The sequence below is a fragment of the Silurus aristotelis genome, assembly GCF_946808225.1.
Source record: "Silurus aristotelis genome assembly, chromosome: 4".
In the NCBI taxonomy this organism is placed as follows: domain Eukaryota; kingdom Metazoa; phylum Chordata; class Actinopteri; order Siluriformes; family Siluridae; genus Silurus; species Silurus aristotelis.
The window spans coordinates 29,924,552-29,948,836 of record NC_139577.1 but is presented as its reverse complement, the minus strand read 5'-3'; the positions used below and the strand labels follow the sequence as shown (position 1 = coordinate 29,948,836).

The 24,285-nt window shown below is 41.1% G+C and overlaps 1 protein-coding gene across 32 annotated transcripts in view; it reads right to left on the bottom strand.

Moving 5' to 3' along the window:
* gab1 (GRB2-associated binding protein 1) overlaps window positions 1-24,285 on the bottom strand; it is a 68,126-nt gene that overhangs the window by 11,063 nt on the left and 32,778 nt on the right. For 8 of the 32 annotated variants that reach the window (XM_083538685.1, XM_083538710.1, XM_083538698.1 and 5 more), the window contains 5 exons: window positions 10,613-10,910; window positions 5,961-6,177; window positions 2,694-3,319; window positions 2,143-2,237; window positions 1,663-1,966 (listed from right to left, as the gene is read on the bottom strand). In XM_083538685.1, the coding sequence (XP_083394811.1) occupies window positions 1,663-1,966; window positions 2,143-2,237; window positions 2,694-3,319; window positions 5,961-6,177; window positions 10,613-10,910 (1,540 nt within the window). Of the gene's footprint in view, window positions 1-1,662; window positions 1,967-2,142; window positions 2,238-2,693; window positions 3,320-4,458; window positions 4,552-5,960; window positions 6,178-10,585; window positions 10,911-15,301; window positions 15,770-16,214; window positions 16,533-24,285 lie in introns of those variants that run through there. The other 24 variants (XR_014533090.1, XM_083538707.1, XM_083538712.1 and 21 more) reach the window with 11 other exon arrangements.

Sequence of the window (24,285 nt, the reverse complement as noted above, 5' to 3'; positions counted from 1 at the left end):
CAATTCACCCTGTGTGCTTAATGGTACCATGGCTGACCCTGCACTCTGACCCGGGCTTCCTGACACTGTGGGAAATGTGACAAATACAATTTCCATTTGGGATTAATAAAGTATTTATTTCCTTTTGCGATTAACAAAAATGCTACGGTACTCTAAATAAGGTACCTATTTAGCACTTGGGCAGGGTTTTGAAGATCACTGAAGAGGATGCTAGTCAAAACATGTTATGAATTATCTACGAAAAATGCTGAATGAAACTTTCAACTTACCTGATTATTGTTTATCAACTAACAATTTTATTTACACAAGCATAATGAAATTATAGTATATAACTAAAGCAACCTAAAAGTGAAGTGATTAAAAAATTGCTGAATAAAATAATAATAGAATAATGTTTTTGTAAAGATAACAGTTTTGGGAGATATAAACAAATTGGAGAATGTAGATGAAACTCACTTGGGCATGGGCAGAATCTAAATTAGACATTAGTGAACAGCTGGTTAATGGCCATGGTAGATAATAGACCACCTTTACAATGTGTCCTGTCATGGACAGACTTTTTTATATTGTAAAGTTTTTCACTTCTACTTCGATCAATTTGGAACCAAAAGGAGTATGACCACATACACATACAGTGTACACATTTTGACAGTGTATGCCTGATATAAGAAGAGAAAATGAAACACCCAGATTTTAACTAGTGAAAGTTTAAAGATGAACAGCAACAGGACACACAGAAAGAAGGAGAAGTCTGTGATTATCCGATGAAAATGGCTCGTCTCTTCGAGCACACCTCATCCAAGTTAACAAACACTGTGTATGCACCAAAAACATCAGATCCAATCTTCACTGAATCAGTAAGCAATGTGGCAAAGCAGACAAGAGAGAGAGAGAGAGAGAGAGAGAGAGAGAGAGAGAGAGAGAGAGAGAGAGAGAGAGAGAGAGAGAGACTGTAATGTGAGTGTCACTGTGCTTGGCCCATGATTACACCAAGAGAAATTAGAATTAATCAGCGTCTCTGTAAAATATGTACCAGAACAGGACTAGTGGATTATTTTCTGCAGCTATTTTTTTAAATAAAATACATACTATTGATTGATAACAGGCTGTTCCAAGCATAGGCATCAAAGACGCCTTTGAGAAAGAGACAATGGGGACAGAGGTGACCGCTCCAGGCTAACAGCACGGTCAGGCTGCCTCATACCCAGAGATCTGAGACACAGCACAATAGCACTCTTTCATTAGTCAGGTCGGATGCTAAGAGCTAACAAAGGCAAGAGCCACTGCAACACGAGCAGAATGGGAACGCTGCACTGGCTGAAAGCTTTCTTTCTCTAGTGCAGGTGTCCTGGGTTAAACTGGAGAGATACTGGAGATATGAGCTAGTGCTACGTTTAGGGACTGAAAATGTAGCACCAAGTAGCATTAGTAAATAATTACTGACGATCTACAACAAAAAGACATGTTTATAAACATGGGCCAGCACGTTAGAATATTTGTTTAAAAAAAAAAAAAAGAAATACACTGAGCATGAGATTTCCAAGAGCAGTGAAGATGAATGGATGCAAGAAATTAAGAAATTAGCCAATTTTACAGCATAGACACACACGCACATCTAAAGCCAGGCCCCTCATACAGTATGGGTGTACACATTTTCTTTACCTTTGCGATCCGGTTTGAGGTTTCGGTCAACAGGTGGTGGTTGGCAGTCGGTGATTAGCATCGGTCTTCGTGGAGGTGTTTTAGGACTTGATCTGAAACCCATGTGGGCTGGAGGAGGCACCTGCTTCCCCAAGGAAGAAAGTTCCACAGTGCCTGGGGTCATAGGAACATAGTTGGGCTCCTGGATAAGCTCAGAAAGGCTACCTGAAAGCTGATGTGACGGAGAATTTGCACTCATAGGAACATAGTTTTCATCCATCTCCTCAGTGGAAGTGTTGCCTACAGGCAGCATACCTTTGCTTTTCTGTAGAAGGAAAAGGAAAAATAAGTGACGATTTTCTATTGCTTTATCCAGGTAAAAAATCACAATCATGTGTGTCAATCATGAACCATACAATTATTTGAAGCATCTTAAGCATCTTCTGCATATAAACAATTTTTCTTATAAATTGATTACAATCACATAGATTTAATGCTTACAAAGTAGTTGCTGAAGGGTTCGTTGAACTCAAAAGAACAGTTTCTGTCTGAAGGGAAAGACCTTGGTATATCATAACAGTCTTGTGATCCATAATCTGCAAAAAAAAAAAAAAAAAATTTAATAAACAAATAAATTGTGTGCATTTGTATTAGAAACCAATAAAAATAGAGATGCTGAACTTTGGAATGAACATGACATTTGAATCCTCCTTTCTGTGGTGGGTCGAAAAAAAATCACTCACAGGCAAAAAAAAATGATGGTCGAAACTGTGAATTTTTTTTCTACAGCCTTCACTGACGTTCACTTACTTTTTAGTCTTGTTTGTTTACCTGCACTGATAATGTTGTGTAAGTAACCGATCTGTCTAAATATATCCAAAGCTTTGACAATTATATCCCATGTCCACAGTGAGTTGTTGGATTCTTCAGCTGGAATAAAACTCTTAAAAGTAGCCAGACTGCATAATCTTTTTCCCACTATTTTATTAATGGTTCTTGTAAAATAGAGCCATAATTTGATCTCTTTGTCGTCAGAGATTTTGAATGACTACCTTTGCGCAGACGTGAGGAATCCACAGGGCCAATGGTGTTGCTCCGTAGAGTTTTGCTTCCACCCGGCCCTGAAGGCACACAGTAGTTTGAGTCGGTCTCCGACACTGACCTAGGTACAACGTAAGTGTCTGTGGGCGAGCGATCAGCCGCCGGTCCCGCTGAGGGTTTGGGCGGCCGAGGAGGTGGCACTACGTCTGACGCTGAAGCCTCCGCTCCCCCAGCCGTGCGGGGCACCTGATAGGTGCAGTTGCTGCCAGGTGTGGGTGGAATATCATAGCTGATGGACATGTTCCTGAGATGAGCCTCAAGCGAAGGTTTTCGTACGGGTGTGTTAAATACGTAAACGTCGGTGTCGGAGTCGTTGGCGCCTGACAAGGACGCACTTTTGGGTAGCAGCACCGTGTCCTGAGACCGGCTCCGGGGAAGTTGGTATAGAGCCTGCGCCTCCATCGACACACTGGCCCCCCGTGCTGGAGGCGAATCATACAACAGGGCATGCTGAGAAGAGAAGAAGCCGTTGACCGATGCATGCTTGGTTGTGGAGGTTGAGGAAGTGGGCGTGCGGTGAGATGGGAGGTTGTCGTTGCAGTCCGGCTCCGAGGAGGTAGACTTGGAGCAGTCATGTCTGTAGAGGAGAGAACAGGATTGGGGGGTTTACTTCAGCTGCTTTGCAAAGACAAACTAGGGGCTAGAATTAACATTCAGGTTAAAAACACAGTGCTCATCACAATCACCACCAAGTGTTCTTATTGAAGTTATAACACATCAAGTAATGTTTTAGTCTGGAATTCCTAACTTGCTCGTACTGGCAAAGTTAGTAATTCATAATGCATACAGGTGCCTGCTTGAGCATCTAACGTTTTTTTTTTTTTTTTACTTTACTGTATTTATACATCTATAACATTTGCCTGTGCATGTTTAAGAATGAAACAAGTCAACCAGATATATGAGATGGGATTTTGGAAGACCAAACTTTTTGTTTGTTTTGTTTTAGTTATCTCTCATAGCTACTCTCCTGAGGTACCAGTGATCCTGTCCCTTTTGCATTCTGAAACTGTCTGATCCATCCAGACGTCTTCATCTCTGGATGTAGTTCTTTTCAATTGAAGACCACCCAGTACAGCTAAGGATGGTTCCCCATGAACAGTCTAAAGATCCATGGGGTTAATGTGGAGTTTTAAACTAAAGAACCAGGAAGGTCCTCACCAATAAAGGAACTGGAATAAATGAGTGGGCTCCCTTGAGTATGGTTCCTCTTAAAGTTTCATCCTCTTTTCATCTCTAGGAGTTTTTCTTGCCACCATCACCACAGACTTGCTCATTATGGATACCCGTAGGGATACGCTTAGAGACTCATTTATAAATGTAAAAGTTATATTTGTAATCTATTTATTTCTGTGAAATTGCTTCGGGTCAATGTCCACTGTTAAAAGTGAACTGAATTGAATTAAATATTGTAACTTTGTAAACCAAGATATGACTAAACAGGATGTATATATTTGATCTATGCCATTTTCTCAAATGTATTCTTGTTGAGGTAGCAAGATGGTGGTATTTCAAACATTATTTTTAATATAATTTTACTAAATGTGCACTGCACCATACAAGTGACCTGAGTGTAAAATTGTGTACTGGTTAAAAAGTGTCACTGGTTAACGGTTAATCAGTCCATGCACAAAAAATGTCTGTCTTCAAACATCACACTTTGTTTGATCACTTTGTTATCCATCGCACCACAAACAAACACCAATGCTGTGCACTCACAGACTGTCAGGAAGAACAGTCCTGCTCTCACACTCCTCCAAGAGCAGGTATTCCTGCACTAGCCCGCTTTGGGATAGAGCCACTTTAGCACTACTGCACGTACAAACACACACAGAGCAGTGGAAGGGGTCAAGAATGATCTTCGACAGTTGCAGATATCCTTAGATGACACAACACACTTTTGTATACATGTTAACATTACGACACAAGCTTAGGTAACTGATTAGTGATGCTGAATAAATGTATAAAAAAAAAAAACATGAAGCACAAGCCTATACAGTAGCTTTTATAATATCCCAGTTCTAAAATCAACCAAGGATAGTTAAGTAACATCCCTCAGCCTTTGCACTCACTAAGCACACAAGAAAATGCCATTTGGATCCACCCTTGTGTCAATGTAATACTACTAAACATAAGCTAACTTGGTTAAACAACCAGCTAACCGCTAGTTAGCATGCTTACATGTGTCATGTTTAGACACAAATGAGATTTCAGTATCTGAAATGTGATTTGGTGTTTCCAAGTTTCCTACTGTTTTCACAGCAACAACCAATCAGAGGACGGAAAAATGCTGATGCTATTCTGGGCCAGCTAGCTGGCCCTGTGAGGCGAATACGAAATCTGATTGGTTAAAAAAACATCTTATATTGTCTATGGCCAAAGAGCCAGCAGTACTGACTTTGAAGGCCCTGGGCAGATTAGATTGACATGGCAGCACATAGAGGCTGAATCTGATTGGACAAAAAAATCTAACATCCACATACAAGTACTGGAAGCAGCCAAGAGAAACGCTACGAAATTAGGAGAATAAACTGTTGGGAAATAAATTAATACAATTTCATGAAACAAATATTAGAATTTAGGTTGTAAATGTAGGTCAGAGGAGGCTTTGCTGGTCCTGACCGCCTGCCACTGTTAATTTTACAATAAGACAGCTAAACTACTTGTGGGTTCTTGTTTACATTAAAGCAGGGGCTCCCAAACACCAAGACACAGACCATGGATCATTTAGTCCCGATCCACACAAAAAAAAATAATAAAAACATTTAAATGTTTCTTTTATTTCCATTTCATTTACGTTTGTGGTCTGTAACAGCTCTAGCTCGTTTCGGCAAAGCTTTGCTTTTGTTTGTTTTACTTTACTTGAATCTGGAACATGATAGATTTGGGTTCAATTCATGACTGGATTTTCAACAGTGTGTCTCCGCATTTTAAGATCATCCATCATTGGCATCCTTCAAACAGATTTTAAATCACTATAAATGTCCGTACCCATAAGCACAAAGTCTTTTCCAGGGGTTTAAATGTCAAGCTTGTTCTCGTAAGAGCCAGCTTCCTCTAATTACTTCCTCGAAAACTAAAAGCCGACTGGATCTTTTATGCATTCTTTCATATTAGCCAACAATTTATAACCTTTAGCTATCCATCCATCTAGCTATAAATTCTACCCATTAGATCCATCAGTGCATTCACAGCTTCTAATTCATCCTTCCTCTTCTTACCTGCTAGGCTCGGGTTTCTTGCTCTCACAGTGGCGTAGCAGCAGGTAGTCCTGTGTGTCATCCAGACTGGAGGAGGAGTCCAGATGTCCAACATTGACTGGCTGATACGGAGGGGGCACGCAGGGCAGTGCAGAGGATCCCATCATCCCAGATCGAGGAGGTACATCCACCACCAAACCTCCAGCCATTGGAACCTGCTGAGACGCCTTTGCTGAGTCTACAAAGGCACAGAAAACCAAAAACAAACACTTTTGATGACTTTTTAATTACTTTAAGAATGCTATTAGAGTATTTGCAAAACCACCAATTAAACTTAAAGAATAGGATCATCATCTTAAAGGGGTTACTTTACTCAGATAAACATGAGCCACTGGATCGTAGACTGTGAGCTAATAGCAATAAAAAAAAAAATAATTTAATATAATTACATAACAGTGATTTTCCTGACCTTTGGTGGCACAGTGTTCCTGATCCCTTAATATCATAACAGCATTGTAATGTCCTGACGACACTGTTTAATATCCATGTTGTTCCAGACCCTGACATCATAACAGTGGAGTTCCTGACCTAAAAGCATCATAACAGTGGTGTTCCTAGTACCAATTCCTCACAACAGTGGTGTTCCTGACCACATGACATTATGCCAGTGGTGTTCCTGACCACATGACATCATATCCATGTTCCTCCTGACCCTATTACATCATAACAGTGGTGTTCCTGACTGCATTATATCATGTCCATGTTCCTCCTGACCCTATCATATCATAGCAGTGCCATTACCTGACACTGTTACCTTATAATCACATTCTTCATGACCCCATTACCTCATAACAGTAGTGTTCTTGACCATGACATCATAACAGTAGTGTTCTTGACCCAATAACACTATAACAGTGGATTTCAATGTCCTTTAGGAGAGTATGTAGTCACTTGTGCAAGGTCTTAAACCTGTACAAACATGTCAGTAAAGTGTACAATAAATCTGTAAAGCTGGGAACCTCACACATGCCCTGCCCTCTACACTTTAATGACTAAACATGCTCAAGAATTGAGATAAACATGAGCCACTGGATCTTCCATTGGAGTTCAAGAAATTCTTCAGTCATTTAAAAAAAACAAAGTGATGACAGTAAAAACATAAAACTTCATTACTGATGATAGGTTGCATGAACAGCTTTAATACTGTAGGTCCTTTAGCACAACCAGATGAACAACAGGTGAGAAGAAAAAAAAAAGTCATGCGTTTCTATGACTCAGAAGTTGATATGTAATTGAATATTATTGTATAAATACTATTGTAATTGAATACTACTACTGTACTATTAAATAATAATAGTGACATTACAATTATTTTAAAGAATAATGTCGAATATCTGGAGGAGCCCCTCAGACTGGATTAGAACACTGGTGGGACATGGTGTTTTATGAGCAACATACTGTATGTATATTACACACAGTGCTGCGGATCTCACTTGTTTCTCACAGAGCTGCCGTGAGTCATGTTTCTGAAGGGCAGCACACGTCTCTTTGTACCTGAGAGAATGACACTCACTCACAAACACAGGTCTGAGCCAAGGCCAATTTCATTGCATCATCATCATCATCATCATGCAAAAAAAAAAAAAAGATCTGAAACACGGCACCTTTTCATCTCTGGCCTTTTATTAGACATATATCATTTTTAGCGGTTTCGCTTTTCTCAAGGTTTCTAAATGGCTTCTCTATGTGGACGCACTATTCAAAACTTTACAGCTTCTCGCCAACACAACTCTCATGCACACACACAAAACCACTCACTCAAAGTCTTTGATTTGATCGTACTAAGTGCAGGCCTCTCAAGGCTGACTGAGTCAGGAGGATCTCTCTCTCTCTCTCTCTCTCTCTCTCTCTCATCCCCCCCCCCCCCCACACTCCTTCTGTTTTTTCAGGCAACGCTGCTGATTCATTCCAGCACTTGGAAAATCCCCTCTTCATGCTAGTCTTCCCACCACTCTATTGTGCTAACAATGTTAGGCCACAAGCAGCAGGTCTGAAGGACAGGGAGAGGAGACTCCTGAAAGACTCGGGAGAGCCACTAGATGGCCTTTTCCAAGCAACCAGTCTCCAGTCATAACAGTAGTGGTCCTGTTCCTGACAGTAGCGCTCCTAAACCCACAAAGGCAAAACAGTGGAATCGATACTAACACCTCGGAATCAATACTAAATCGATACCAAAAGTGACAAATAACCAGCCTTAAAAGATAAGTGAATTTAAAACAATTTTATTAGAAAAATAATAAAATAGATTCATACAGATTCATCTGAATACCTTTATATCAAACTGTTAAAAAAAAATAATAATTAAACACCTACAGGGAGCATAGGTTACATTTGGATTCTAGGCGTTCCTGCCCCCACAATATCATAATAGTGTTACTGACACCGTTATTAAACAGTAGTGTTCCTATCACCATGTAGTAGTGTTCCTGACACCGTTATTAAACAGTAGTGTTCCTGACCCCATGTAGTAGTGTTCCTGACACCGTTATTAAACAGTTGTGTTCCTGACCCCATGTAGTAGTGTTACTGACACCGTTATTAAACAGTAGTGTTCCTGACCCTATGTAGTAGTGTTCCTGACACCGTAATTAAACAGTAGTGTTCCTGATGCCATAGTGTAGTGTTACTGACACCGTTATTAAACAGTAGTGTTCCTGACCCTATGTGGTAGTGTTACTGACACCGTTATTAAACAGTAGTGTTCCTGACCCTATGTAGTAGTGTTACTGACACCATTATTAAACAGTAGTGTTTCTGACCCTATGTAGTAGTGTTACTGACACCATGTAGTAGTGTTACTGACACTGTTATCAAACAGTAGTGTTCCTGACCCTATGTAGTAGTGTTCCTGACGCCATGTAGTAGTGTTACTGACACTGTTATCAAACAGTAGTGTTCCTGACCCCATAGTAGTGTTACTGACACTGATATTAAACTTTAGTGTTACTGACAATTCTCGACGCCATGTAGTAGTGTTACCAAATCTATGATGCCATAACAGTAGTGTTCCTGACCGAATGATGCAATAACAGTTATGTTTCTGGCCCCAGGACATCATAACGGTTGCAATTCTAATTCCTTGACGTCATAACAGTAGAGTTCCTGACCCCATGACAGCATAACAATAGTGTTACTGACCCCAGTACATCCCATCACATCATAACCGTGGTGTTCCTGACCCCTTGGTGTCATAATGTTTAATGGCGACCAGACAAAGAAAGTGATAAGGAAAGGCAGGAAAAAAAAAAAAACAGATAGTCACATGTACAGTGAAAGCATAGTGAAATTCTTCTCATACCTAACATGTTAGGAAGTTGAGTCAGTAGCAGTTAACGGTCAACTATGATGCAGAACCCTGAAGTTGCCGAGATTCAACCTTACAACCCACAGAACCTTAATCATTGCACCGTCACTGACTGTCTCAATATTATTCTTAATCTTAATAATAATTCAAAGTTTTCCAGCTGAGACTAGAACAGACCAGCATCCACACGTTCCGTACAATAACCAACCGCTATTGTTCCAAACACATAATGCTCCTGAGTCAGCATTTAGAGTCAGCCACCTGAAGAAACCATGGCATGTAAACACATGTTGTGCTTAGTGTGAAATCCCTGCGCTTGCACTGTTTGGCCACACTGTCCGCATACATGTACATCCGCTTTCCAGGTTCCCAATGTGTCACAAGAGAGTGTGTAGTCACATGTGCATGGTCTTAAACTTGTACAAACATGTCAGTAAAGTACAAATCTGTAGCACTGAGCAATGAGCATATGCCCACCCTTCCTGAAACCTCGTTATACGAATTCACCTGTACACAATGCTGCCATTATTGTGGCCAGGAGTAACCTGAACCTTCAGTAAAACCAGCATCTCATTACATGTAAAAAGCCAGCTGAATGCAGGCGTATGGGGACAAACACCACACGATCTCACAGCAGATGTAACTTATTCAGAGATATTTTTTGTCAAACTTACAAACATCTAAATGCCATACACTATATGGCTAAAGGTATATGGAAATCATACAACACACAGCAATAAAGCCATGCAACTGCTGCCTGCAGAAGAAAGGGTCATACTCAGGAGCTCGGTAAGTTTAAATGTGGCACGTTCTAGGATGCTACCTCTGTCGCAAGTCAATTCCTGAAATTTCAACCCTGCAATATGTGCTGCAAGTGCAACTATAAGTGATGGTGCTGTGGTATCAAGGTGTCAACAACACGACTGCTAAACCTAAAGTGATGGACCACGCAAAAAAAATCCTCTATTGCATCACTCATATTGTCCCTGAAAGCAGCAACAGCACAATATTTGTGTTTTAGGAGCTTCATGTAATCAGAAGTTTCCACAGCCCAGCAGCTGCATACAAGCTTTAAATCACAATGGATGCACTCAAAATAATGAAATGAATTACTAAAAAATATATTGTGTTTTTCTTGTGTGGAGAAATTCTTGTCTGAAACTGTTCTGTGGTGCAAAAAGATTTAAAGGAACTTGAGTAACCTGTACACAACCCTGACTGAACACATCAGGGATGAACTGGAATATCCAACTCTAAAAAGTATTTAATCTGGAAGCCCCACCTGAACTTGTGCGCTTGTTCTTCTTACCATCTGTATCGGTGGGGTTGAAGCCACAGATGTCACAGATGCAGCGCACCCACTTGTTCATCTCCTCCTCAGTGTCAGCCACCAGGTAGAAGACTCGATCGATGGTCTTGATGTCAAAGATGAAGCTGTGCTCCAGCTCCTTCTTGTTGAAGCTGAGCCCAGCGTCCACCTGCTCGCACAGGTTCAGGTCGATCACTCGGATAGGCTTCTTCACATGGTCATTTTTGTAGTATTCCAACACGTCCGGGTCTCCGGTCAGTCGTCCACTGCGCAGAACGAACCAACGCTTCTTCCATGCCTGTAGTGCAAGACACACACGTACACAACGCTTAGCTTCATGTTTTTATTTACTCACTAATGAATTGGTATGTCCTACATTATAAGGGGCTTTCTCTAACAATCCTGTCAAGGCTGAAACCACATTTCTGGGACAATTCTGTCACATTCCGTGGAAAAAAAAAAACAGTAGATCAATCATGGAGGAAATGGATTAATGTGTAAAAAATTCGAAGTCAAATTTGAATCGAAACGTAACTTCATTAGTTCATCAACAGCCTTGGCATTGTTAGCGGAAGCTTTACAGTCTAGACAAGCGGGACAAAACAACCAGCTGCTATTTAACAGTTAGCTGTAAAATTGTGCTTATTTAACACCAGTGTTAAAACTACAGCAAGCCTATTGTGAAATGTTTCAGCTCCCGACAGGTCATTACATTTCAGGTCAGGTCAGGACATTTCACCACAGTCTAGCCACTGTAAAAGAAGCAGAGACACAGATGTGAAAGAAGACACAGACAGACAGACAGACAGACAGACAGACAGACAGACAGACAGACAGACAGACAGACAGACAGACAGACAGACAGACAGACAGACAGACAGACAGACAGAGACCCCAGCACAAAGTGAACCCAGGGATGGAATGTGAAGGCTGGACGAGAAGGAGAAGGTCAGTGCGGGTTCTCTGATGCGGTGCGGATAAATTCCAAGTGGTAGTTTTAAGAAGACTCAAAGCAGCTCGTTCTACTTTCCTAAAGGAACATGACTGGAAATAATGCTCTTCTCCCCACACATTCTCTACTCCAGCTCACCACACAGCCCACAACTCTCTCTTACACACACACACACGCACACACACACACACACACACCTAAACCTGCGAAACTGAGAGCTATTCCCTTCAGAAAGAATGACAACAGATGTAAAAACCTTAAAAGCAGAAAGATTACGCATCAAGAAATTCAAAGAGTAGGGGATTGTTTAAAGAAAAGGCAACCTTGTTTCACTAGCCTACAGCAAATCAACAGAATAGGAACATCCGGCTGGGGTACGTTTTCTGAACATGTTTTGTCAAATAATGTTTGTGTAGGTATAACTGATGGATAAGCCGTCTCTGTATAAATCAAAGATGAGCATTGCCTTGCTATTTTTGATTTTACAGTATTTTAAAATGGGTTTGGTTTTCATTTTTAGCGACTTGATTGATTTTGTTTTCAAATGCGCTTTACAAACAAACCTGACGCATATGTTTAACCTAAAAGTTCTTTTTGGCCTTTATTTTAATTGATTCCTGTTTGACTTGTGTCTGCACTTAACCTCATCAGTAGGTTGCATGCCCATATCATGAATTAATAAAAAAATCATTTCTCTTCATTTCTTTGACAGATTCCGATGAAAGAAAAAAGAGCTTTCTGGATTTTTTTTTTTAACACAAGATATGGCTGAATCTTTTGAGGCATGGATAATCATACAGGATATTTAATCTGTAAATATTTTACTGGTGCTTTTACAGCAAGAAATTAAATCTGAATTCACCTTACCATTTTTCAGTGTAAAACCAATCCAGCTCAAACAGGGCTTTTCTTTTAAGCAGGATGCTTATCCTATATACTGGTTATTATGTATATTATTATGAGACTGCGAGACAGAGAAGAAAAATAAATAAATAAATATAAAAATATTTAAACAAATATATAACAGCGTTATGGCATGATCAGTTCCACATGAACAGCCTAAATGTCCATGAGGTTTTTGTGGAAGGTTAAATTCAAGAATCATTAAGATGAATGGACATTCGGTGGCACTCGGATGAGGATGGGTTCCCTTTTGAGTCTGGTTCTTCTCGAGGTTTCTTCTTTATACCATCTCAAAGAGTTTTTCCTTGCCACAGTTGCCACTGGATCACTCATTAGGGATAAAGTTATAAGGACTGATTTATGATGCGAACATTTTATTTGCAATTTATGTAATTCTGGGACAAAGTCCCAGAAATATTCTTGAAGCTAAAAAGACATTTTAGAAAATTCAGTCCTCACTTATTTCTACAGCAAAGTGCCTTAATGCCACAAAAACTCTGAAACGATAAATCCCAGACGGTCTTAGTGTTATTTGTCTACTGAGGCCTGTCCAAAACAAATCTCTCACTCAGCTTCAGGATAACAGACTCCGATGCAAAAATCCCGCTGAAGAATTTATTTTTTCTGCTGCAGGTTATGAAGAAATTAAACTATCTGTCTTTCTGGGCATTATGTAAAGTTCAGTATTATTTTATACTTGAATATATTTTCCCTAGAATTATTTAATGCAACAACATCCCATACACACACACACACACACACACACACACACACACACACACACACACACACACACACACACACACACACACACACACACACACACACACACACACACACAAAAACCCTTGTGACCAGATCACAAGCTGTAAGGAATGTCAAATCTATGTTGATGTTTATTTTCTATTGACTGGTTTTCAAAAAAGATGAACAACGCCCCCCTCTGTGCTATTTTCCCCATCTTCAGACTTCTCTTTGTTTCTGAGCCAATCTCAGACCCTGAGGACAGTACCCCAACTTCCCTGCACACTCACACACCAATTCAAATAAACACACACGGCCTTGAAGTCTCCAGCACCAGTTCTATATCTGACAGCTCCATAGCATTAGCACAACCCTGAATTAACACTTACACACACCCGGCTATAAAATGCATTCAATCAGCAGTACATCTTACTAAAATCAAATGCACACCAGGGCTGTGCAACGGATAAGAATGTTCTTGCAACATACAGCAATATTCTGATGATCGTTTGTGAAGTGTAGTATGTTATTTACACCAACCACACTGGAATTCAGAGAACTATTGTTTTACCTTGTTTTCTTGTTGAACTGTTTCAGGTATTTCTGTAGAATACTTCTCTTTACATGAAAGTCTTGTCAATCATAGCAGCACTACAATGACGAGCAGTATACATATTACATGATTTTACTTAGGTGACAGACAGTAGTAGACACAGGGGGAGACACTGTAACAGAGGGGGACAATATGATAAAGGACAGAGAGAGTGAGAGCAACAATGTGTGAGAGATACTGTGACAGAGAGACCACGTGAAAAAGAGAGACAACAGGATACACAAAAAGAGACCGCAGCTGATTGAGACAGTGTGCCACAAAGAGAGTGAATGTGTGTGAGACAGAGAGAGACAGTGTAAAAGAGGGTGACCGTAGTTAGCAGAGAGAGAGGCAGTGTGACACAGAGGGGGACTAGGTGACAGTTGTAGTAAAAAGGGAGACATTAAGACAGAGAAAGACAATGTGATAGTGGGAGAGAGAGAGAGAGAGAGAGAGAGAGAGAGAGAGAGAGAGAGAGAGAGAGAGAGAGAGAGAGAGAGAGAGAGAAGTGCACAGAGAGACAGAGAAAGAGGGAGGGAGGGAGAAAGATAATAGACAGAGGGAAAAAGTCAGAGAGAGAAAGTAGTAGACAGAGTGTGACACTGATAGGCAGTGAGAGTGTGAGAGAGAGACAGTAACAAAGCGAGCAAGGCAGAGTGAGAGAGACAGTAGTAGACAGAGAGAGAGAGAGAGAGAGAGAGAAAGAGAGAGAGAGAGAGAGAGAGAGAGAGAGAGAGAGAGAGAGAGAGAGAGAGAGAGAAAGAAAGGATGAGAGAGACAGTAGAAGACAGAGAGAGCTGTGTTACATTGAGGGTATCAGTGTGTGACAGAGATAATGTCTATCATTATAAACAAGGGTATGTGAAAAGAGGCATACACCCGCATACACCCCTCCCCCACCACACACACCCAGTCGAGCTGGACACTAAAAACAAGGACATATCTACAACCATAAGAATTTTTCTCTCTTTCTTTCTCTCTCTCACACACACACACACACACACGAACTGAACAGCTCAGACCAGCAGTGCTCCTGCGTGACGGCTATGTGAACAGATAAACTGACGATAACAGACACGTCTCAGTGCTTTGTGTGTTTAGACTTACTCTACGAGAGAAGAATCGCGCCAATCTTTCAGGTTTTTTTGAGTCTGCTTCAAATGTGTTGTATGAGTGGGTGGAATGTGGAGTATTTTAACTGTGTCACAAAAATACTAGCTCGTGTGGAGGAGGAAAAAATAAACGTCCAAGCCTGATGAGAAGAGTGAGCCATGATCTCCCTTTTGCCATCTGCGCAATCTCGAACGTGTGTACACACACACACACACACACACGCACACACACTCCTTTTTTACATAATTAATACCCTACTCTCTCTTTGTTCATACGCACACAAGTGTAGAGAGAGTGTACTCCAGTTCAGCTCAGCCTGTACTCACTACCCTAATCACTACTTAAATATCACACACACACACACACACACACACACACACCCTACCTCGAGCGCTTGATCCTGAATAAAGCACACAGAGAGCATGCAGTGTGGAGCCACCTGTTGCCTCTCACTCGTCCACTGTTTAGCGCACTACAGCAGTCGTCCATAGAGAAACAGAAACAGAGGGATTGGAGCTCAAGGCCATCTCAGGATTGCTGTGTTTTCAGAAGAATAGCAGCCCATAACCCTGAAAACCATGACGCATGCCAGTGATCCCGGTCCAATTTAACCCTGAAATAAACCTCACGGCCTGGAAACCAAGGACAGAGTGAATGGGGATGCTCCAGGGCCGATCCATTCCGGTCCAAGGCCGGAGGAGGAGTGCACTTCTCAAACGTCAAGCTCTACAAACTCCAAGTAAAGTGCAATGTGAAGTGTAGAAAGAGTGGGAGAGGGGACAGGGTGGGACGGAGCTCAAGAGGCCCTCCCGAACGCGGCAACAGCTGTCTCCTCTCCGCACACACACAGAGCCATGTGTGTGACACACAGCGGAAGCTGAGGGCTGTAGTGTCACAGGCTGGAAGTGAACAGAGATGCCATTGAGGTCCAGCGTACAGGGGAATGCCATCAGAACTGAATCGCACAGCCATGAGGCACTTCACGAGTGAAACGATCAAAAAAGAAAAAAAAAGAAAGAGGGGCACTCTGTAGCGCCTCTCAAATTATGTCGGGGTTAACAAGTGGGCGATGTGACAAATATATCAAGAGTTAGATGATGTTTATTATATTTAGTGATTGTTAACAAAATGCCAGAAATAAACAACTAAAAAAACAGAACAATTAAAAAAAAAAGCAGCAAAAAAAAAAGTTTAATTACACATTAAATGTCTACATAAAAAAATATATAAATATATAAAAAATATAACTATATATAAACAAAAAAAGTTATAAAGAATTATATGATCATAATACTCACATTACGCCGATCACATACTATAATAATAAAGTCAGCATAATCACACCGATCAGAAGTCAGTGTGCTACATATATTCTGCTGTAAGGCTCTGAAAGTAAAGAATTTCCACTCTTTTTTTGTAGTCGTTTATCCACAAAGCCTGTTGTAATGAGAGAAACGGGTAAGAGAGAAGCTCAGCGCTGCGCTCGGAGGCTTTATGGCGTTAGGTTGGTGTTTGTCTGGGTTTTATCAGGCAGCATGAAGGCCCAGGCTCTCAATGTCTCTGATAAGCTTTCAGACAGCACAGAGCAGTGGGCTCCTGCTCCACATCCTCCCTAACCGCCACTACAAACATTACACAACACAAGCACAATGCCAATACACAATCCCACTACATGTCTCTGTTAGCACAGATACACCGTAATAAGACTGGGGTTACAGTTTTAATTGCTCAAGGGCCCAGCAGTGGATCTTGGTGATACGGAAATTGGTGATCCTTGGATCTGAACCCTGGTCATATCTTAACCACTGAGTTCCAACTTTTTGAGGATTAATTGGCAGTGAAATAATGTACTATTTCTAATAGCCTATAAAAGCTCATGGTCAAGCTCATCCTAAATAACTGTACTGCAACAAAAACGGAAAAAATATACCTGACTCGAATCGGCTAATCTGGTTTCTTTCTACGTGTTTACCGGTAAAACATGACTACACGACTAACAGACGATCGTCTACACTGTGGTGTGATGTGGTTAAGGTTTGAAGTGAGTACACATTAGTGAAGTCGATGACGCCGCCGAAAGTTTATGAGCATTCCAGAGCGAGAGCTCCACAAACTGACCTTGAACAACATTGTTTCTGGAAATACCGCAGGACCGTTCGGCCTAAGCATTTCGAGTCACCGCGACCTGCGATCAGCTGTTCTAAATGGACTTGTTCTAAAATAGCTCTGCTTGACTTAACAGAACAGGTCGATCCAGGTTCTGTGAGTTCTATCAACAAAGCAACTTATTTACATTAACTCAACACAGGGATCAACCGATGCTCCTGCGAATACTCAAAACATATTAAGACCTGGAAATCAAGGGGGGGGTATGTGGATATGGAAGTGAATGAGATTCCCTTCTTCACGGATAATCTAAATAGGTTATACCATTAAAATTAACATGATTAATACACACGGGTTCTATTTACCAAGTCTAATAAGTGACTATGGGATGAATGGAGGTTTATTTCATCTTAAATTGCATGATTTCATGCTGTCCTGTTGCATGACCCAATTTCTTTCAAGCTGTCTATATTTCCTAACCAGCTAAATAAACCAACCAGTGCTTACTGTACTATAGATACTATACTGTAGATACAGTACAAAATTGTGCATTATGAGCATCCCATTTGCTCTTATATTAACCTCCATACTTCTGAAGATGTTCTGCTAGATTTTGGAGTGTGTTTGTGGAGATTTGTGGTCATTCAGCCAAAAGGATGTGCGTAAAGTCAGCTGGTGTAGGTGTGGAGGCCTGGGGTGCACCCAGCATTCCCAAAAGTTGTTCAGTAGGGTTATGGTCAGAGCTTTATAGCGTGAACAGGGGCATTGTCATGCTGTGACAGGTTAGGGTCTCCTGTGCAATTACATTTCTCCAATTTTTGTGGTAAGATGTTTGGAGAAAAACCACATGTGGCTGGAAAAGTCCGGTGTCCCAATACTTTTGGCATATAGTGCGGGGAGTTTTTGGGGTTTTTTTTCCCCCATTTGTAAATATACAGCTCATTAAATGGAATGCAACTAAATAAAAAACGAAACCAGTGCTACAAATAACCTCTTTCCCACGGTCGGTTCTATCCGGTCATTATTCACACGTAGGGCTTACATTTCTTGCGCAGTTATGTACACATAAAACGCACACACGCAAAATTCAGGAACTGTAACCTGTGAGAACGTACGCCGGCTCTCTGGCTTTACTCCAACAGAAAGAACTACACGTTTGGCATCTGTATAAACACTTCCACCTGCTGTTCTGCGAGATGGTTTTACCTTGAGTCAATTATTAAACCGGGTGTAGTAAAACGTTGCACGTTTGCGTGCTTTTTATTAGCGGTCGTGCGGACAGCTCGATCGCTTTCGAATTGCTTTCGAGTGCTAACGGACAAATGAGGTTCAGATTTGCAGTCTCTAGGATACCGGAGCTGGCGAGAGCGAACTGATGGTTGAATCATTTGTAAGTGTGAGATCTGTCAGGGATGGATGGACTGTTAACATGCTCAGTGTGGTTACTGCCAGAGCAGCTCCTTTCATTACTCAAATTCGCATAAATGGCAAAAACAGCGTCGAGAGATTTGACTCGAAATTGTTTCTCGAATGACTTTTAAAGACGGGATGGTAAAAAGTACGCTTTTTCATTTATTGATTATAGGGTTTCTAAAGATTTCTGTGTTATAGTGAAACAGAATTGTGTACTTATTTACAATATGTCAGGTGATCATTTAATAAACCCCATATATATGTATATGCAAACGTTTGTCAGGACTTGAGCAAGTTTGGTATGCTCTTTTTCAATATCCCATTTCACACTTAATCTCCAGTTGCTCTTAGAAATAACCTTCACACTTCCGGGAAGATGCGTGCTTGTGGATATTTGTGCTCATTCAGCCATTAGTAAAGTCAGGAATTGATGTAGGTGAGTTGAGAAGACTTGGAGTGCAGTCGATGCTCCAATTCACCCAAAAGATCTTTCACAGGTTGAGGTCAAAGCTCTATAGCAGGAGATCCTCCACTCTAATCCATGAAAAGAACATTCTTCATGGAGCTGGCTTTGTGCAAAGGGGAAATGTCATGCTGGAAGGTTTGGGTTTATGTAAAGGGAAAACATTAATGCTACTGCATCCAAAAGACACCCTATACAATTGTGTGCCTACAAACAAAAAAGGTCATGTGTCCCATAACCTTTATCTATATAGTGTGTACATTTGAAAACTCACACTTACATAAGGGGTCATAAATGTGTATTATCGGGGGAATTTCTACGGATGTTGGCAAGAAGTTCTGTGGACTTCTTTATTAATAAACGGTCTGTAGAAGAGTGAGGAATCTTCTGCGCTTTTACAAAAAAACCCAAAAAAGAACAAAGAATACAGACAAAAAGGAGCTTGGCACGACATTTATTGCATTATGGAAGCGTTCCGACGTGCAAAAAGCAGCCCTTATTATCTGTGGATGAAGCTGATTACTGCAGATAAAAGAAAAGCATAGCTACAGAGGTCAACAACCAGCAGCATGACAACATATTCCTAATAACAGAACTAGTCTGACAGGGCATTAACACACACACACACACACACACACACACACACACACACACACACACACACACACACACACACACACACACACACACACACACACACACACACACACACACACACACACACACACACACACACACACACACACACACACACACACACACACACCTCCCCCTTCTAGTGCCTTCCCAGAGTATATGACCTCATCCCTTCTCTCTCTCAGCTCAATCGATCTCTCTATTCCCCGCACCTGCTGCTCTCGGCTCTGTATGATCCTTACACACATTAAGATCAGAGTTAACTCTCTCACACACACCCCTATACCTACTTAGGGAGTTCTTCCACTAAGGGGTGTGCCGAACATAAACTCCAAAATTCATCTAAAATGAGCATTCGCTTGAGAAGCTGCAGGATTGAGCAACGTGTTATAATAAATAAGGTAACAAAACCATGAGGATCAGATCTGTAAGAAAAAAAGAAACACTCATAACTAGCAGTGGGTGTGAGGAACATTTTTACAAACAGGATCAGGTTTCAGAAATTAAATTGTAAGAAGGAATTACATTAGGCACCTCTTATTTGGCCCTTAGCTCACTCTCAGTGTTTTTCTCTCACACACACAATCCACACAAAAAGCATGCCGACACGCCCTTTTCTGTGTGTGTGTGTGTGTGTGTGTGTGTGTGTGTGTGTGTGTGTGTGTGTGTGTGTGTGTGTGTGTGTGTGTGTGTGTGTGTGTGTGTGTGTGTGTGTGTGTGTGTGACATGTCAGGGCAAAGTCCTGGGCTGGGTCACACCTGCCACTTGCCTGTTCATCTTCCTTCCCTTTTTCTCTCTTCTGTACTAAACAAACACTTCAGGAAACATGCTTTGCTTTGCATCTATCAGTCAGAATGGAAATTTTTTTTTTTTTTTTATAAAACAAAACTTAAAATCACCAAAACAAATCTACACTGCAGAGTCACTGAAGTTTGCACAACTCAGGAAAGTCTGAGGTCCGCTGACGTTCGGGTTATAATTACGTTGTGACAAAAACCCATCTAAACAATGGATTACTTTGTGCATCGACAATAGTATCTGTCAAAGGAAATAATGGACAACATTATCTAGTAAAACATGCTTGCGATTTTAACAGCACCATCATTTTGGTCGAATGAGAGCACTCATTTTCTTTCTCATATCATCACGTAACAGAAGGATTCTGTCAAAATGGTTTCCTCCTGGCTGAATGAATCCAACTGGCACTGAAGTCTTTCTCAGGGTACAGGCAGCACATATATAAGAAAAACACTGATTTCACATTTTTCTTACAGACCACTCATTTCCTGTCACATGACAGAGGCCAGTGATGGTTTAGCTGTGTGATGGGATACATATTATAATAAAGCAGATGCAAGGCACCTAATAATAACCTTCTAGTATCTTATTTCTCTAGCAACAACATGTGCATGCGATTTAAAAAAAAAAAAATCAAGAACTCTCAGGTGCTAAGGACTTTCTAGACCTGCACTATTGAGAGCGTCCTGACGGGTAGCATGGACATTTACAGCATGCAGTGCCAGACCAAGATTGTGAAGGACCTCAGCAATCCCAACAATGGAGTCTTTTTTTTCTGTTGCGTTCAGGGAAGCGCTTCTGCTCCTTGAAAGCAAACACAGAGGTAATGATGAGGCGCTTCTTCCCGCAGGCCATTCGATGTCTAAACCAGGAAACACCTAACACCTGGACTTCTCTGTCCGCCTCACTTTTCCTTCGCTGCACAATTATTTTTGCACTGTTAAAACGTCAATTAAACTCTGGACAGTGTCACTTTGTCACATTATTGACACACTTTAAGGACTAATCACACTGGACCCGTACTTTTGTATTATATATATATATATATATATATATACATATATACACACACACACACACACACACACACACACACACACACACTATACAAACCACAGGCCAATTTCTCTAGCAATTTCTATATATTTTCCTAAACATCAACACTGGTGACCGATTGATTTACTTAAAAGAAAAGTTGAACATCTCCCTTGGCCTACACAGATACCAGATCTGATTATTATTGAGCCACTTTGGGGTGTTTTGGAAAAAAAATTAGTCTGAAAATATATTCCTTTAGCAGGATTGCAGGATCCTGGTCAAAGCTCTGGAAAAGAAATGGCTCCAAATCCTTCTGGCCACTGTGCAGAACTTGTACCTGCTGTTCCCAAGACAAACTGAAACTGTATTGGCCACAAAAGGAGACCCGACACCATGCTAATAAATAACTGGTTTAAAACCAAGTGTTTCAGTTTCATAAACTAAACCCTGTATATCAGCAGCAGGTTTATAAAAACCAGTAACGCTGCTTTCACTTTTACATCAACTCATTGGATGCTCACTTCAAATGTAATAATCGTAGAATTGCATACAAATATGAATATGTGATTTGTAAGTTGTCACCACGGGGAGAAGGTAGCTTAGTGGTTAAGGCATTGGACTCTGGATTGGAAGGTAAAAAGTTAAAATCCAAGCACCACCAATCTGCCACTGCTGGGCCCTTGAGAAAGGCCCTTAACCCTCAACTGCACAGCTGTAAGTCGCACTGGATAAAAGGTGTCTATCAAATGCCAGAAATGTAAATGTATAAAGGAACATTGTGTGCTCACTAAATTTTCTTTAGTCTTTCATGTTTAATGATTTCACAGGCATCTTCATACACAAAGTCTTCTTTGGCCTCAGTAATGGCTTCGTTAATGTAAAGCGGATATCGCCCACGCGACTCCACTTAGCACTGTTCGTGATACAAAACAAACACGACACTCAATGGGAACAAATGATCAGGCAAAGTTTGAGATTTTAATGCTATAAAGCATTTGTTCATTCTTTTCCTCACTAGAGAGTAAATTCAGAACTAAGTAGTGAACTCCAGTAAAATATAGTGAGATGTGTCTGAATATCAGTTTACTCTAGATAAAGCAACACATTTTTCTCTCCTCCACACACACACACACACACACACACACACACACACACACACACACACACACACACACACACACACACACACACACACACACACACACACACACACACACACACACAGACTCAAAAACAAGCTTTACTCCACGAGTGCTTCTCATCCAGAGATTGTGGCTAACCGACTCACTTCTCTGTGGCTTCATATCTGCATTCGAAAAACAATGAACCTGCACACTGAGAAATGTATACAAAAAAATTGTCCTCTGAATCTGAGCTGATTGCATGCTTCTCTTCATGGAGACAAAGCCGAACAACACAACACACACGAAGGAAACAAGCCGATCTGATCCAGTGAGTGCACACAGGCTTGAGTGATAATCAGGAAAGAATTCGCTTTATCGCTGATGTGAGGTTTCTGGGAGTGCAGGTGAGACGAGTTCTGCTGTACAAACCTCAATGCTCTGATAGTAGCACGCGGTTTCCGAGTATCACTTACGTTAAAACAAATCTTAACAGCCATTCCTTTACCACCATCTTGTTTTCTGTTACTGAGAAGCCCTCTGTCCTCAAATATTAGAAATACCTTCTAGCTTTTACCTTCGACTGCTCCAAAGTGCTGAGACTCATTCCACAAAAGCTGATACAAGTCTCCTCACTTACTGCACAGTTGTATCGCTCTGAACCTCAACCCTATTCAATTTGATTCATTTTTATTTGTGTTGTGCTTTTAACAAATGAACATTGTCTCAAAGCAGCTTTACACAGATAACGCGGTGATAAAAATGTATATGTTCTTTATAAGCGTACGTTTATCCCTTGTGAGTGAGCTGGTGGTGATTGTGGCAAGGAAAAACTCCCTGAGATGGCATGAGAAGGAACCTTGAGAGGAACCAGACTCAAGAGGGAACCCATCCTCATCTGGGTTGCACAGAATGTCCATTTATTTAACCCTATTGAACACCTTTGGGAGGAATTGGAACGCTAACTTACCCCAGGCCTCCTCACCTGACCTTCATCAGTACCTGACTTTACTTACACCCCTGTGGATGAATGAGCACAAATCTCCACACACAATACAAAATCTAGTGGAACATCTTCCCAGAAGAGGGAAAGTCATTATAACAACAAATGATGACAATGTCGGATGGGATGTTCAGGTCAGGTGTCTATATTCCCGACCATATTTATAACACATTATACATTTTTAAGAACCCATACTCAGGCAGTGGTACTTTGTGCCTCCGTGTGAAGGAGGGTCTGTAAGTGTTGGTTTAAATCTAGCTCAATCACGTCCATGCATCATGTTCGACACATGCATCACTCGAAGATCCATAATTACTGTTTCTTAAGTGCATCATGAATCTCTCCGCCTATACAAGAAGAAGCATAAAGTCTTTAGTCGACACTATACAGAGACTTTTTCAAGATGCTTAAATAGCACAAAAAAAAACATGTAGGCTGAAGAAATCAAATGCCTCGTGATGCATGCGTAATGGTTTTATAATCTCGCTCCTGTGCCGAAATGTGTGGCCTCGAGATTCCTACCACTATCGTCAGACTGCATAATAATTCTGAAATGTCATCATCATCATCATCATCATCATCACAATCATCATTCTCATCTTTGTCGTCTATGCTGTGCATCAGGCTGAAAGCTTCCCCCATGGCACCATCACTAACCAAACCCCTCCCCATGCCAGCCGACAGTACAGAAAGCCCCCAAGCTGGAGGAGGAACAATGATGCTCTTAAAAGAATCTTGCTCCACAGCGTCAGAGTTTTTGGCCACCGAAGCCGGGTTGACGAGGTGCATGG